We start from the raw sequence: 18,696 nt of genomic DNA, 5'->3' as shown, positions 1-18,696 counted from the left end.
TCCTTATTCGAGTATGTTTTTTTTTACATTTTTAGAAAGCTAACAAATTGGAGTATAGTGAAGCAAATTTAGGAGCATTATACATCAAGGATTTGAGAAGTCATACGATGCCAGAAATGAGTTTAAGAGGGTATAACCTACCCCGTGAAGCTAATGATAGTGTCGTAAGAAAACAAAACAAAAAAGAAAAGAAAGAAAGTGCTTAGGAGAAAGAAAAAAAAAATTCAAGAAAACCTCTAAAGGAGTTAGCGATTCATCTCCTCAAGTAAGAATTCTTTAACTATGATCATATTAACTTTATCTAACCACTATTATTGTTAGTAGAACAAAACCCCTTATTGATATTCTTGAAAGAAAATTAATTTTTACAGTAAAGTTGTTATTGTTGTTTCCGGTCAAAAAAACTAATTTTAGTAAATGGTTTTATGATGATGAATAATTTTGAAAATGAAGTTGTTGTTGTTAGAAAGTTAAGGTTATCATTTTTATGAGACAATTGTGTGGATGTTGATTTATAAAATAATAATAATAGTAATAGTAATAGTAATAGTAATAGTAATAGTAATAGCAATAGTAATAGTAATAGTAATAGTAATAATAATAATAATAATAATAATAATAATAATAATAATAATAATAATAATTTGGTTGTTATAAGGGAGTTTGTCTAAGTCTTAAATTAAACACAAACTTTATTTGAATAGGAGTTAGTAGTTGAAAGACCATTAAATACTAAAATAATTATTACTTATTTGAAGGTGTGAAACGAGTGAGACAAGAGACTGAAGCGTAATTCTATAAACAATTTTGGTAACGGTAAAGGCATCACTCCATTTGCTTTAAGGACTTTATTTATGTTAGACTTTAGTCCATACCATTTATTACTTTTCTATTTTGGTATGACATCTTTGAATCATAAAACTTAATAATTTTTAATTAATTATCGATTGATAGTTTAAATTTATGTGTGATTTAGTATTTTATTTGTACGAGAATTAAAACATTTAAAAAAAAGATAGAATGCATTTTAAACTTAGTATTACTGGATGATGACTTAAAAAGTGAGATGTTAAAATCCTAATATATACATGCTCATGAGTGTATCAATTTATGCACTATAATATGATTGTAGCAAAGCATAACTTGTGATTAGATTAATATCCAACATGATCAAAATAGAGGGTACCCTCAATGGTTTTTTTATTTGAAAAAGAGGATTTATATAAGATATAATTTTTATATAGAAGTATCTTATTTTTGTATGAAATCTTGTATTCTAAATTATTATTCATCACTCGATATATAAATGTAAATTGAATTATAAAAAACATATCAAATTCTTAAAATTAGGAATAAATCCTAAACATATTATAAACAAAAATATAAATTAATATTATAATGACATCTTATTCTAGATCTTAAATATATTTAAATTTAAATCGCAATATAAATCTAAATAAAATCATCTAAAGGTTTTTAGACTTATTATTCTTAACACATGCCTCCTCTTCAACACGTTTTCGACATCTTTGTAGCTGTTTATCAAGGTGCTGAAAAACTCAAGAAATAAGGGTTTCAATTGTATTTCACTATTTTTGAAAGATACTTAGATTTCTTCATAAGAAATGTTCTTTATAAAAAGGTTGAACTTACTCTTTTAAATTAAGTTTACTAAGAATAAGGTTGATTCATAAAGAACTAAGATAATGAAAACAAAGAGATTTTGTTTGACGTCTTAATCCACTATTTTAAATAGTAGCATACTAGTATTATTTACTCTAACTCTTCAGGCTTAGAATATTCTTCTCTAGCCTCTCCAAGCTACCATCATTTGAATCCTTCATCAACTTTATGGAAGCTTGTCGTTGAGGTTTATGAGTGTTGTTGTACCTTGTAACACCCCAGTCATTAAGGGATTCGAGCCCGATACCTGATGGATAAGTACCGCCTTCATTATTTTGTGAATGAATATTAAAATTAACATAACCGCATTTATCAATAAATAAATTCATAGCATTAAGAGTAATCAATTTTTCAAATTATGTAGAGAATTGTTGTTATATGTCTTTATTTGTTGAAATGTAATATTAATTGATTGATGGTGTTAAATAGATTTAGATCTTATCATATTAAATTTGTAGAATATATATAAACAACTTTCCTTATAATTTGAAGACATGAGGTAGAATAATACGTTAATAGCAAAAATATAGTGAAAATGTGAAAGAATGATAGAAGATTGCAAATGACTACTTGAATTTTTCATTACATATTAATCAAGCATGTACCTTGAAATGTGTGACACCCTAAATCCCAAAATAATATATATAATAAATTATATCATATTCCTATAAAATTTGCAGCAGATAAGTAAAAATATGTTACCAAGAAAATAAAAACTTTTATGTTTAACTTAGGATATCACGTTTCTCAAAAATCAAAAGGAACACTTTAAACTTATTATATCCATTAAAATAGTGTAATCTCAATAAGCTTGATTTAAGTATTATTACTTGATTTAATTTAAAAACTTACTAGTACTTCTAAGTTTTTCCTAAAAAATTTTTTTTCAAATTAAATAAGTAAAATACAATTTTAAACCTTTAATCCCATATCACCTATCAGAGCATGGTTCCTCCCAAACTTGAACTTCATGATTCATTAACCTGTAACAACTGCGATTTCGCAAACGCAGGGCCAAACCAGTCAAGCACAAACAACGAAGGAGGTGAATTTCGAAATCATGATGACAGTATAATACAAGTAAGAAGAACACGCAAACAATCATAATACAACCGTATCATTACACAAACATTCCATCAAGAAAATATCACATTAAAAAGTCAAAATCACTAAAGGAAAATCAACAAATTTCACTATAACATCAAATCGTCTAAGAGAAATTGTCACCACACACGATACATATTAATCACAACAAAACAATCACAATAAAATGCAATGATATGCATGAGCTTAGACTCTACTTTATAATGTGTTACCATTCCAACTCTGAAGTACTTGGTTAGGAGGCTTGATACTATGCCACCATCATGGTGGACGGACAATTCAAATTGGCCCTGCCCTCATAGATCTCCTCAACTCATCCCGAGACACATATACGTGATAGTCGAGGTAAACGTGTGTTGGGTGGTAGCTCCCGACATTTGGAGTGCTATCTTCAAGTCACCTAGGAATTCCCCACCTGAATACCTCCAAGGTGTAACAATCTTGCCCTAAGGCTCGATAACAGACCACCACGATCAGACTCATTCAGTTGTACTTCCCCGGAATCACTAGGCTTGTCAGGCCCTACCTATATGATGACAAAATAATCTCCACTTCACAAATTCACAATATTTATTTTCTCCCCTCGTTGGTATATGATACTCCATTAAAACCGTTATCTCAAATACAAATTGAAGTCACCATTATTTCATCAACTATGGGGTTAATTCAATATTCTCATCATGGTTTAGAACATCACTATCATCATCATCACATAAACTCATTACAAATTTATAGCATCACTATCATCAATCAAACATTATCACATAAACTTATCATAAATTTATAACATCACAATTAATAATGGTACATCATCATCATTACATAAAATTATCACAACACATCCATATTTTGTTATCACATCACATAAACTCATTTAATCACACACATATATATATATATTTAAATTTAATTCGACACCCAATATCACAATAATATCAATATCACACATTCAAATAAATTAAATCAATCAACACCCTACAAATATTTCTATTCTATATTTTAATCTCATAATTTCCATATTTGCACATTAATTAATTTATCCCTCAAAGGGCTACTGCCATACGTAGCGATCCCCGGATGAATCGTTGGGAAATACAGTTTTCCTATTCATCTCACAATATATTACACTCATGAATTCAAACGCTCTCTCACCCATTACCTTTTTTCGACGCTTTCACACGCAAATAAGATTCCACGAGCATACAGCCTTTGTTCATTGACTCTTTGTCCATCAATCGATCTAACTCGACAGTTTATGGGTAAACGTTAAAAATAAATTATGAAAAGATACTCTAAAAACTAAATTCGAAATTCGGTCAAGGAAAATTCACATAAACCAGCAAACCAATCAGTGGATAATATAGCCACTTTTCACATGGTCGTTTGGCGTTGGTTTCACTCAAATCGGACTTACGGTGAAGGAGAACGGTGCAAAATAACGAATTCTACAAACAGAAAAGTCGGGTATTTTAGAGAAAAATTGAGGTTGTTAAAATTCTGGAAAATTATGTTTAATGGACTAGTTAAATGAATGAAATAACATACTCAAATTTGGGCGAAAATTGAGACAGTTTTCTGGACAGTTATCGATCACCGGTGTCAAACGATAGGTTGTTGTTGTGATTCCTCTTTGGTTTTACGATTGCCCTTCCAACTCCCCTCACTTTTTTGTTTGTTTTATTTTATTAACAATGAGGGTTCACACATGAGTTAAACCTTAGGGTTCACACATGAGTTAAACCCATTGGTCCCTTTATTTATGTTTTTGTTTTACTATTATTATTTTTATTTTGATAAAATAAAATTAATAATTATTTAATCTCCTTTTTAATATTATTCCAAACACAGTTTTTTTTCAAACATTAGTAATATTTGATAAATTAGAGTAATTAAAATAATCAATATAAAAAAAACATATTACTAATAATTGAAACTCTCACATTCAAAATAATATCTACAATTATACTTATTTCTCAAAATACTCACATTATAATAATACCAGCATATTAGAAAATAGTCAAAATTATAAAATAAATAAATATAACATCAATATTTTATATTAATTACTAAATCATAATAAATATATATAAAATCACAATGTCATAACAAATATATAAAAATAAACGAAATCAAACACAATATCAATTCTATCTCAACATAATTATTTATAAAAAATAACCAAAAATTGAAAATAGTTATGAATAATTGAAATATAACTATGTGCATACTTAATATTAGTCAAGTGCACATAAAAATATTACATTAATTGGGTACACGTATATACACGTAAAATCGCATAAAATCTTTTTTTTTTAAATATATATTACACTAAAATACTATTATTTTTTAAAAAATATATCAAATAATAAAATATAATATTTATTATTTATATCGCTCATGTAGTCTAGTATTTATAAACCTAGCACATCATAGAAATCACCTATATAACGAAAATTAGTCATAAAATTTATCATCATATATTCTAAAATAATTTTAACATTAAATTAATTATTTTAAATCATACTTAACTAATGAAATAGTTTATTATAAAATTTAGGGTGTTACAAAATGCACATAGATTCTCCATTGTTTTTCTCTAGTACGAATAAAATGACTCAAAAAATATAACACAACATGCATGCCTGATCTGTGTGGACCATTTTTAGTTAGAAAATTTCTTTAATTGTAGAGAGATTTATTCATCCTGATGGAGAAACAAATTTTCCATGCAATGAGTTGAGTAGGTATGACTTCGTAAAAATGAGTCCATATTTGCAACTAGACTAAGTGATGAGTTCTTGTTATTGGTCATTTTATCTTGTGTTTCAGGATTGCAATAGAGATATATTTTGCGGTGGATCCATGTATTTCTAAAGCTACATCTTTAATAGATTAAACAGGTTGTAGATCCTAATACATACACATACACATGAGTGTATCAATCTCCCTACTAGAATATGATTGTAGCAACTATATGTAAGATATAACATGACGTGATTAGATTAATATCCAACATGATCAACTAAGAGGGTGCTCTCAATAGTTTTTTATATAGATATCTTCTTTTTATATGAAATCTTGTATTATAAATTATTATTCATCACTCAATATATAAAACTAAATTGAATTATAGAAAACACATCAAACCTTGAAATTAGTAACAAATCCTAAACATATTCTAAATAAAAATATAAATTATATATTCTAATGATATTTTATTCTAAATTTTAAATATATTTAAATATATATATATATATATATATATATATATATATCAATATAAATATAACTAGAATCTTCTTAAGGTATTTAGACGTATTATTCTCAACACATGCCTCCTCTTCAGCATGTCTTCGACATCTTGGTAGTTGTTTATGAAGGTGATAGAAAATTCAAGAGAGGGGGGTTTGAATTGTGTTTCACTATTTTTTTAAAGATACTTCGATTGCTTCACTTAAAATATTCCTTATCAAAACGTTTAACTTACTCTTATAAATTAGGTTCAATAAGAATAAGGTTGAATCATAATGAACTGAGATAAGGGAAATGGAGAAAGAGGGAACACATATATTTTTATACTAATTCACAACCTAACTGTTGCTACATCTAGCCCTCCCCTAACAGAGAGATTTTTCCTCAGTACAGTCGATGACTTAATCCACTGTTTTAAATAATAGCATACAAGTATTATTTACTCTACCTCTTCAAGTTTTGAGTATTCTTTTCTAGCGTCTCTAGACAGCCAACGTTTGAATCATTCTTCAACTTTCTGATAGCTTACTGTTAAAGTTCATAAATATTATTATACCTCTTCAGGCACTTCTTAGTGGTGAGAGAGTTGTTGTATCAGAATGATATACATCAGTTCTTGTATGTGTTTGAATTGATATAGTTTATTTCTAGGATTCTAACTCTCATGGAGAAGATGTTACATATCAAATCATATATTAGTTCAAGTGTGTGAAAATACCTTGACTGGTTTACATCAATTCTAATAACTCTCTATTGAGAGAAATTGTTTTTCATGATTTGCTTTTGACGTCCTCTTGGGTTTTTAAGAATTTCTTCTTAACACCTTGTGTTTTTCATCCTCTCTTACTATCTTGCTGGATTGACTGTACAATTTCGTCTAATTCATGCAGATTTAATATACTAATTCAACAACTTGAACTACAAAGAAATTGACCCTCCATGCCAATCTTCTTAAATTGCCTGACAATACCAGCCAAGTATTCTCCACACAATTTGACAACCCTAGATTATTGAAGGCACACTAACACCACTATCGGGTTTGAATACAAATGTTTGGAACTTGAGTAGTTGCTTCTAACAAGTTGATTATAATAATGACTATAACACTTTAAGAAAAACACTTAGAAAATATTTCTCAGTCGAACAAGCGTTTCTCTCTTTGAACTCTAAGAGGAATTTGGAATTTTGAGCTTGAGTTCTTCTAATCCTTTTTTATTTTTTGATGATATTCTTTTCAACCATGAGTATCTAAAGTTAGGGCTTCAATTTATAGATAAAGTTAGGGCTTCAATTTTATTCTTGTTTAATTTTAAATTGTATCTTCATTTCTAGCTTGGTCAACAATGATCATATTCAAAAATAATTTTGAACAACATTCTTTTTATATGTTCTTTAGCCAATTCTTTAGTTTTGAAACTAGTATGAGCAATTTTTCTAGATTGATTATGTTTGTATTTTGTTTAGATTGAGTTTGTCAGTTCTTCATATTGATTATATTCGTATTTTGTTCATATTGACTTTGTAAATTATTTAGTGTGATTCTATTCGTATTTTGATTAGATTGAGTTTGTCAATTTTTAAGATTGATTTTGTTCGTATTGAGTTTATAAATTCTTTAGATTAATACTTTTCATATTTTGTTGTAGATAAATCTTGATCAAATCTTCTTGTAGATAATTCATATGTTCTCATGATAAATCTTGATCTAATCTTCTTCAAATCTTGACCATATATTCTTTTAAACTTGGTCAAAGATTTTCTTCAATCATAAACTAGAACCGCTTCTTATTTTAGATTTTGTTCAAAAAATTTTGACCATATCTTCTTTTCAACTTTGTCAAAGACTTTCTTCAATCATAAATATAAATCAAATCTTATAAGATTTTCTTCAAAAATATTTGACCATATCTTCTTTTCAACTTGGTCATAGATTTTCTTCAATAAGAAATCTTATTCAAATATTATTTTAGATTTTCTGCAAAAATGTGAATCTGCTTTCATACTATGTGAAATCAAATATATTTTCTTTTGATGAAATCAAACCTATCTTTAGCTAGTGGTTTGGTGAATATGTCACTCCCATTGTTACTCAATGTCTACAAACTTGATGTTAAGCACACCTTTTTGAAAAAAGTCCCTAATGTAATGGTGAATGATTTCTATGTGTTTAGCTCCAAAGTGAAGTATAGGGTTTGAGGTTAGGCAAATGGAAGAAGTGTTGTCACAATAAATGAGAATGTTGGTTTTTAGGATTTTGTAGTCTTCTAGTTGATGTTTAATCTAAAGTAGTTGAGAGCTACAACTAGCTGCTGAAATATACTCAACTTCTGGTGTTGAGATGAAAATTGTGCTTTATCTCTTACTTGACCAAGAGATTAAGTTGTCACCTAGAAATGTGCAAATTTAAGTTGTGCTTTTAATCTTAAGTTTATCTTCAGCATAATCGAAATCAAAATACCTACTTAGTTTGTACTCATAAGATTTCTTGTAGGACAACGTAATGTTAGTAGTGTCTTTTAGGTATCTAAGGAATCTCTTAATATCAGTTAAATGTGACTCTCTTGGGTCAGCTTGAAATCTTGCATATACACTAAACATGATGTTATGTCTGGAAGCAGTAAGGTACAATAGGGATCCTATCATTCTTCTATAGATTTTCTGATAAACTTTTTGACCTGATTCATCATTTTCAAGAGAATAAGTAGGGTGCATTGATGTAACCATAAGTTTACAATCATCCGTTTTAAACTTCTTAAGAAGTTATTTTGTATATTTTGTTTGATTAATGTATATACCTCTTTGACATTGTTGAGTTTGTATCTCTAAGAAGAACATAAGTTATTCCATCATACTCATTTGAAATTCAAGTTGTATCAATTTAGAAAATTCTTCATAAAATGTACTATTAATAGATCCAAAAATAATGTCATCAACATAAATTTGAATAAAAAGAATGTCATCTCCTATTGATTTTCTAAAAAGTGTATTATCTACTTGTCCTATTACAAAGATATTTTTAAGCAAGAAGTTACTAAGTTTATCATACCATGCCATAGGTGTTTGTTTTAGACCATAAAGAGATTTCCTAAGTTTAAAAACAAGATTTGGAAATTTACAACTTTCAAAACCTAGGGGTAGTTTAACATAAACTTTGTTCACTTATATAATTATTTAGAAAAACATCGTTAACATCCATTTGAAATAATATAATTATATTATTTACAGCAAAAGAAAGTAGGATAGAAATAGCTTCTAACCAGACCATTAGAGCAAATGTCTTAGTGTAATAAATGCCCTCTTGCTGATTGTATCCTTGTGTGACAAGTCTTGCGTTGTTTTTGACCATTTCACCTTTTTCATCTAGGTTGTTTTTGAAAATCCACTTAGTTCCAGTTATGTTCTTCTATGGTCTAGGTACTAGTTCCCAAACATCATTCCTCTTGAATTCATTTAACTTTTCTTGCATTGCAAGAATCCATCCATCATCTGTCAATGATTCATCAACAGAGGTAGGCTCAATTGATGAGAGTAAGCCAAACAAAGTGGTATCTTTTAGTGATGATATGATCCTCAAATGATCACTAACACTTCCAACGATTAGGGTTTCAAGATGAGATGACTTGTACTTCCATCCAAATCTTCCTTATGACTTATCTTTACTATTTTTGACTTGATCAGATTCATCTTGTGAAGATTTGTCATATTCTTCTGATTTCCTTGTATATTCTGATTTTTCAAGTTCTTCTAGTTTGTGTGCATCTACTTCCTCTAGTTCTAGTAAACCTACAATATCCTCAACTTGCTTTGACTTTTTAAGATCAAGTTATTTATCATATAACATAATATAAATCGGATAATTGAATAGTGAAATCATTACAACCAAAACATCAATTTTGTTTCTGGTTGATTGTTCCTGTTTCTGAAAAACAAACTTCAATTTTTTGCTTTTTTCTGAACTGTTCAGTTTTTGTGATTCTGCTAGTTCTTCTAAGTTTGTACAACATGCAAAATACTCATCTTGCTTTGATTTTTAAGATTAAGCTGCTTGTTATCACAATTAACATAATATCAAATAGATAAATAAAGATTAGAGAAATACAACCTAGAAATAAACTTGTTTCTGCATTACTTTGAAAACCCTCTTAGTTCTTATTTTCTGGTTTTTAGATTATGGATTGCATATCCTTTGATTAGAGATTCGGAATGAAGGGATTTGAATTTTCATCTAGGTTTGTACCCTTGATGAATTTGATTGGAGTGTTTAGAGAAGTCTCCTGATTTTGATTGTTCGTATGCCATATCTGTTTCTACCAATGTATCAGGGTTTTCTAGTAATTCTGGAACATATGGTAGTTCTGATTCTTTTGGTAGTTCGAGTTCTGTTGATATGTGTGATTTCTCTGCTAGTTTTTCTTCTTTTGATACTCCATATTTTATGATATTTCTGGTTCATCTAATAGTTATGGTTCAAATCATCTAGTCTTTCAGCTTTCTTCCAAGAGTCACTTGGCTTCTATTTGTTAGGTCTTAGAATATAGACCTTTTCCCCTTCATATATTGCAAGCACCCATTGACCAGGCACCATGACTGGTGTTTTAATTTGGTTGCTTAGAACATCTGCAACATAAATAATTTTTTCCTTTGGTACATAATTCTTGTTGGGTCATGGATTGTTAGTTCTGAAAGGTTTCTTGTCTTTCCATGTGGTTAGCATAGGTCCTCATATGGAACAAACTTAGGTTCAATTACTTTTTTCTTGAAATCATATTCCTCTTTTACCATTCCTACTAACACCATAAATCATAGATGCATACTTACTTCTTTTCATACCATCAACAAGAAAATTTGAAATGCTTATTCATGCTTATCTGAGTTACATGTGGTATTTCAATTGAAGTTGAACTATGATTACTTTCAAAGTTAAATTTTCAGCCTTAAGTTCAACAATTTCAGTTTTCAAAGTTGCATTTTCTATTTTAACTTCAATCTTTAAAGCATTAATTTGTTCAATTAGGTTTTCATTTTTCTTTCCTAAGTGTTTTTAGTTCTAAATTAGATCAAGTTAAGTCATAAAATACCTCAATTTCTTCATCTGTTGATTCACTTTCAAAGATAAAATCTCTGTTGGATCTAAAGGTAGAGTTGGTATGAGCCATCAGAGCCAAATATATACTTGTTATTCATCATAAAAGGATTCACCACAATTATCCCATGTAGCCATCAAACTTTGTTTCTTGGATCTAGAATCTTTCCTCAGATGTTTTTCTTTCTCCATATTTGGACATTTTGACTTGATATGTCCAGGTTTATTGCAGTCATAGTAGATGATGCTTTTCTTGTTATATTGATCATCATTTCCTCTACTAGATTTTTTGGAATATCTTTGGGAAATTTTTCTTTCTGTTTTGCGACATATTTTGAATTTCTGGATATGAAAGCCAGTTCCTCTTCCTCTAAGTAGTCATTATGATCCTCTAAATCATCATGCTCTGATTCTGTTGTTGACTTAAGAAATTTCTTCAGCTTGTATTTCAAAGCCAATATTAGTTTCTATTTCTTGAGTTCATCCTCTGCAAGTTCAATTTCATGTAATCTGAAAGAGTTGATTAGTTCTTCCAGCTTAATAGTATTAGAATCCTTTGTTTCCTAAATGATAGTGATATAAGGTATCCACTTGCTTGATAGACTTCTTAGCACTTCTTCACATGATTAGCAGTAGTATAACTCTTCTCAAGTATCTTTAATCATGAGACTATAGTCTAGAATCTGGAAAACATTATTACAATGTCTTCATCTTCTTCTATCTTCAACAACTCTAACTTTTTGACTAGGAGGTTGACCTTTGCTTCTTGAACTTTCTTACTTCCTTCATAGGTCATAATCAAACTATCATAAATACTCCTAGTTGGTGCACTTGTCAAACTCCTTGAAGGTGATTTCATTTATCACGAATGTTCTGGACTAATGATGTATCTTGTACATCTTCTTCTGATCAACATCTATCTTTTTTTTGGAATCTCAATACCATCAATATTCTTTGGATCAATATAACCATCTTTCACCAAGTCCCAAAGTTCAAGATTTGTCAAATAAAGAAACTTCACAACCTGTCATTCCAGTACTCAAAATGTTCTCCATCAAACAGAGGTGGTCTATTGATGTTACCTCTAGCAGCTTCTTCACTGAATCCAAACATGTTGAACCCTTGGATCTTTCCACAAACACTATAAAGTGCTCCACCTTGAGACCGCTTTGATGCCAATTAAAGGTGCAAACACGAGAAGGGGGTTGAATTGTGTTTGATTAAGTTGATAACTTTTTCATTCTTTGATTAAACTAGTTCACACTTGATGATTTACTTGGAGCAGAAACAATAACAAAATTAAGGAGTGTAGGAATAAAGTGAGACAAGTAATTTATCATCGTTCAACACTTACTTAGCTACATTCAGTCCCTTCACTCAGAAGGATGTAATCCATTAATTCAACAACTTGAATTACAAAGCACTTGATCCTCCAAACCAGTATTCTCAAACAGTCTAACAACCTAAGACTTTTGAGGAACACACACACCTTGACTCTACCAACAAAGTCTTCTCAACACAATCTGACAACCCCAGATTGTTGAAGGCATTCTAACACCACTATCGGGTTAGAATACAAAGGCTTGAAACTTGAGTAGTTTCTTATAACAATGACTATCACACTCTAAGGAAAATACTTAGAATATATTCCTCATTCGAACAAGTGTTTCTCTCTTTGAACTCTAAGATGAATTTTGAATTTTGAGCTTGAGTTCTTCTACTCTTTTATGATTTTTCGGTGATATTTTTCTTCAGCCTTTAGTATCTATTTATAGATATAGTTAAAGCTTCAATTTTATCCTTGTTTAATTATGACCTATATCTTCATTCCTAGCTTGGTCAACAATGATCTTATTCAAAAAAAATTCTTAACAAGACATTTTTTTATTAATATGTTTTTTAGCCAATTCTTTATTTTCGAATCCAATATGACCAGCTCTTCTAGATTGATTATGTTTGTACTTGTTCAGATCAAGTTTGTAAATTATTTAGATTGATTTAACTCGTATTTTGGTCATATTGATTTTGTAAATTATTCAGATTGATATTGTTCATATTTTATTGTATATAAATCTTGATCAAATCTTTATGTAAATAATTCATATCTTCTTGTGATAAATCTTGACCGTAACATCTTTTCAACTTGGCCAAATATTTTCTTCAAATACAAGTCAGAATCAAATATTGTTTTAGATTTTCTTCAAAAATAGTTAACCATATCTTTTTTTCAATTTGGTCAAATCTTATTTTAGATCAAATCTTATATTAGATTTTCTTCAAAAACATGAATCTTTTTTCATACTTTGTGAAGTCAAATATATTGTTCTCATAAAATACTTTTGTTGACATCAAAGCTCCAAGTATAAAACCAACTTGGTTCCAACACTTGTTACAATTATCATAGGCAGACAATCATTTTGCTTGACGCACTTGTTAGAGGCAAATGATCATTTTGCTTGACACACTTATCAGAGACAGAATTATCAGCAGATGAACATTCATATTGTTGCTTGTATTAATGGAATAACTAGAGGCACGTTTGAGAGTGAATTCATCATAGTCATTGAGAACTATGTTTAGTAAATTTTCTTTTCCTTATTCATCTGAGGATCTAGCTTATACTAGAATAATGACTTGTATTTATTTTTTGCTTCTAATGCTTTGACTTAAATTGTATCTCACACATTACAATACTTTTTATTGTTATATTATGACTTGCTATATTAGTAAATATAATGACTTATTTATTAAGTGATGATATCATTTGTGTAAAAAACACTAAGAATATACCTAATTTTCCTCTTAATGTTAGGTAAGAGTAATAAAACCGAGTTCAATAAATCGAGATTAAAAATAATGTAATAGTTACTACTCCACTACTATATAATTTGTTGGATAACTAGTTTTAGGAAGTAAAGTATGAAAAGAGAGTCAAAAATTTGTTGGCTTAGTTTAAAGTCATATAATAAATTGATCAATGCATGATGCCTATATCTTGTCTCTATGCATTGTCCTCTTTATATAATTATCCATACAATTTTCAAAAAATTATATATATATTTAGTTATAATTTTTAATGAGTGCAAAGGTTTACATATAGTTGTACATGAAATGGGTCAGTACAGTACTAATTAGGTTAAAATCGATATTTTTAATTATATGTCAATTTATTATTATTAAAAATTGATGGTATTAACTAAAAATTCAATTCTTACACCATTTTGGTAATTGTTAAATACTATATGATATTTGTGCTTAAAAGATTACAGACTCCGATTCCATCAATTAATTTCTATTTTGATGTTTAGATTCCGTCATAAGTAAATTAAAGAATGTATAACATTATTATTTGTTATTTCAATATGTATAATATTATTTTATATCGTAGAATGGTATTTTGGTTAAAATGTATATTCATGAAACTCTTATAACAAAATGTTTGGTGTTGGATTTCATCAATTTATTAATACCATTAAAAAAATGTAATTGTAAGGAATAAAAATTTGAAAATATACTACTACGACAACAATTATTTTTTGTAAATTTCAACTCAAATTGCACTAATTTTAAATTGGCATATTATTATTATATTTCGCAAAATAGTATGTGTTCTAAAGAGTTTATTCCCATAACTCTTACAACAAAATGTTCTTAAATGACAATCTGACCAAAATAATAAAGCAGGCTTTTCAATCAAAGTCGAAATAACAATAATAATAATAAAGCAGAATATATAACTTAAATTTTATTTTTTACTTAAATGAATGATGATGAGTCAACTTTTTAGACTAAAATTCTCTATTTCTTAAGAATTCGTCTATCTTTATTCTCAATCGAATGCAATTCCGACATTACAAAACCTCACAACGATTCTTATAAAAGAAGTACTAAAGTATATAACAGTGGTATCATATTTTCACATCAAATCTCTACTCATAACAAAGATGAACAGTTGTTCATTTTTTTTTTTCCTTTTGTTTCATTGTTTCTCTTTCTCATGTACAAAACAATGGTTTTAGTGTTGAATTTATTCAGCGTGACTCTTTCAGGATTGGTCTGATATATTATAAAGCCTAAAGCAATATTACAAGATAAAGTTTTTTCAACGTTAATAAATAAATTATTAATATTTTATTTAAAATTTATCTTTTGCATTTTTTTCTATGCAAAATTATTTATCAAATTATTATAATCAATTTCATTTAACAAAACTATTTCAATCGATAATAAAGTTAATTCGTTTAATCTTTTTTCTGACAAAGTTGATCTTAGATAAGATTAAATTAATTCAAGGTTCAAAAAGTTTTTTTCTGCTGAAGCGACAGTTACATGAATTGTTAACATTATTCTATAAACAATATATGCATTTGGAAAAGAATCTAACTTTCTTGTATGATTAAGTATGTCAATTGGTGTGTCATTTTCTACTTGTGTTATCTCTCTTTGAATTTTAAGTTCTACAAGTAAATATAATCCATCAATGTCTAATTTGTTCTTATCTTTTAAAGAACGTTCAAGTTTAATGTAATTTTAATTTAATTTTTCATTTTCCAAATTTTTTTATTTCTCAATATTATAAAGAAAATAAAAAATATCTACATACAATTTAAATTTTTTAAATTTACTCTAAAATGAAGTAATTGATATAGTGGAAATCAACATCTTTAATATCTCGCTTTTTAGTGAAAATCAATACCTTTGATATGATTCCAACTGTACACTATTCTCTTCATCATAAATAGTTGTATAATTATATGATTTTAATTGACTACAATCAACACAAATATCAATTCAAATATTGATTATGCCAAAAATTGGAAATTAAAATTTTTAATAATGATTATGTTAAAATTTGAACATTAAATTTTTTTTAGAGGCCTTCTTTTGTTTATGTGTATAATAGTTGAAAACTTAAAGAATTTTTATAATATATTATTGAGCCTCTATAGTGTATAAAAATTAAAATAAAAAAATTATTTTTTGGCGAGGCCTAAAGCAAGGGTTTTAGGTGCCTCTCCCTTGGGCTGGCTCTAATCACCCCTCTACCAACCTACATAAACCAAATATCAACTTGTGGCAATGTTGCATGCCAATCCATCAGTTGTATTAATCATTTCTACAAAGATTCACTCACTAATACACCTAAATCGACTATAATTCCCGACAAAGGTACGTATCTCATGACTTATTCAATTGGTACCCCATCGTTTAAGGTATATGTATTGTTGATACTGGTAGTGACAATATTTGGCTTCAATGTAAGCCTTGTGAAGAACGTTTCAACCAATCGAATCCTATGTTTGATCCTTCAAAATCATCTAGTTACAAAAACATTCCTTGTCAATCTAACACATGTCAATCTCTGAGAGACACTTCTTGTACTAAACAAGATTCTTGCCAATATAATATTCAGTATGGTGATCATTCACATTCACAAGGAGATCTTAGTGTCGAGACTCTTACATTGGATTCCACCACTGGTCATTCTATTTCATTTCCTAAAATTGTGATAGGATGTCGAACTCAAAATATAGTGACATTTAAAAGTAAAATATCTGGTATTGTCGGCATTGGAGGTGGATCTTTGTCTCTTACAACACAATTGGGATAAAAAATTGGTGGAAAGTTCTCCTACTGTTTGGTTCCATTGTTAGTTGAGTCAAGTGCGACAAGCAAACTCAATTTTGGAGATGTAGTTGTGGTTTTAGGTCATGGTGTTGTGTCAACTCCTTTAGCGAATAAAGATCCACAAACATTTTACTTTTTGACCTTGGGAGCATTTACTGTTGGAAGCAAAATAATAGAATTTAGAGGGGATTCAAATGATGGTAATGAGGGTAAAATTATAATTGACTCAGGTACTACATTGACCATTTTACCATATGACAATTATAAAAATTTAGAATCAGCTGTAAAAGAAATGATTAACTTAGATCCTATTGAAGATCCATACAATGAATTTAGCATTTGCTATAGTATCACATCAGATGGATATGCCGACAATCACGATAAATTTCAAAGATGCAGATGCTAAGTTGCGTCCGATTAGTACCTTTGTTCCAATTACTGACGAGACATTTTGCTTCGCTTTTATGTCACCTCAAATTGGTTCCATCTTCGGGAACTTGTTGGTTGGTTATGACCTTATTAAAAATGTTGTATCATTTAAGCCGGCTGACTGCACCAAGTTGGGATAATTATACAAACTCGAGTTTGTATTCACAATAAATCGACTTTGTATTCACAATAAATTATTTTCAATATATACCCTTATTTAGATTGAGGCCGTCATTTAGCTTCTAATTGCCAAAAGTGCTAGCCTCAATTGCAATCTAAAGTGTAACTGGCAGTAGACTTGTCTAAAAAATTAATTGCTTAAATTGTTATAAAATTTGGATAGGTTTTCTAACCGTCGATACCTTTTAAAGTGACACTTGTACCACGTTGTGTTAAACTATAAGGCGTCAAATGGTTTATTTAACGACTATACATTAAAATGAACGGGAGTAATGCATTTTACTTTAAAAACTTAGAGCATCTCCAACGTTGAACTCAACATATAGTTCATTATATGGGGTCCACTGTGCCACATCATTTTGGAGCAACTCATTCATTTTTACGATGAACTCAACATGAGTTCATTAAATAGACCCACTAACTATTATAAATTTATTATTATTAATAAATTAATTAAAAAAAGTTAACGGTTATAATTTTATTATTATTAAATTGTAAAAGTACCGTTCCCTGAGAGCACCATGATGACACTTTGGCACAATTCCAATCGTAAACTCACAAAGAACTGAAAGTTACGTAACTACATGTTGGCGGACGAACTTATTTAGCTACCGTTGGAGATGCTCTCGTTGAAATCATTGTATGTACCTAAATTTTTTCCCTCAATGTTAGGGGAGAGGTATAAAACCACTTTCTATAAGAAATGGACCTCGATTAAACTAAATGTAATAGTTACTACTATACTACTTCTTTATAACATGTGAGTAAATCATTAATGCTAAAAGAATTTGCAATGGCCCTCTATCCTCTTTATCATCACTACATAAGAAAATGGATGGGAAGAAATGAGATTCTTTGTTGAAGTTAATGGAAAGTAGAGTAGAAAGTGTGGAGGATGTTAAGAGGGGTGTTTACAACTATTTTAAATATCACTTTAGAGCCAAATTTTGGAACATGACATCTTCATTGGAGGAAGGTAGTGAAATATGGGACTGTGACAGTCCCTGGTGTGTAGGCCTAGACAGAGTTTTGTGAAGGTTTATAATGCAATTTAGGGAACAAATGATGGGAAACTTTCTCAAATACATTGAGGAATTCCAGAAAAACAAATGCATAATAGGAGGAGGTAACAATCAATTTATAGTCTTGATATCAAAAAATGATAACCCTCAAAGGCTAGAAGAATACATGTCAATTTGATAAGACTCAAATGATCAAATTGGAGGAGTTGAAATTTATCCATAAGTGGTTGTGTAATTGCATTGAGATCAGTTCTTTGTGCATCAGAAGTGGCCGACCAATCTTTTTTCCTGGTACCTTTAGGTACTATCTCTAAA

The 18,696-nt window shown here is 29.0% G+C and overlaps 1 protein-coding gene and 1 pseudogene across 1 annotated transcript in view; both read left to right on the top strand.

Annotated features, from left to right (window-relative positions):
* LOC101511548 (aspartic proteinase CDR1-like) overlaps positions 1-11,500 on the top strand; it is a 12,862-nt gene extending 1,362 nt beyond the window's left edge. The window contains exons 3-5 of the mRNA XM_073363634.1: positions 9,512-9,567; positions 10,362-10,428; positions 11,344-11,500. Coding sequence (XP_073219735.1) covers positions 9,512-9,567; positions 10,362-10,428; positions 11,344-11,500 — 280 coding nt within the window. The remainder of the gene's footprint in view (positions 1-9,511; positions 9,568-10,361; positions 10,429-11,343) is intronic.
* A 2,733-nt stretch (positions 11,501-14,233) lies between these two features.
* Positions 14,234-17,319, top strand: LOC101511397 (aspartic proteinase CDR1-like; annotated as a pseudogene).
* The last annotated feature ends 1,377 nt before the right edge of the window (positions 17,320-18,696 follow it).

This window comes from Cicer arietinum, chromosome 7, assembly GCF_000331145.2.
Source record: "Cicer arietinum cultivar CDC Frontier isolate Library 1 chromosome 7, Cicar.CDCFrontier_v2.0, whole genome shotgun sequence".
Lineage (NCBI taxonomy): Eukaryota > Viridiplantae > Streptophyta > Magnoliopsida > Fabales > Fabaceae > Cicer > Cicer arietinum.
Note: the sequence above shows the minus strand (reverse complement) of the source record. Positions and strands in the feature narration are given on the sequence as shown.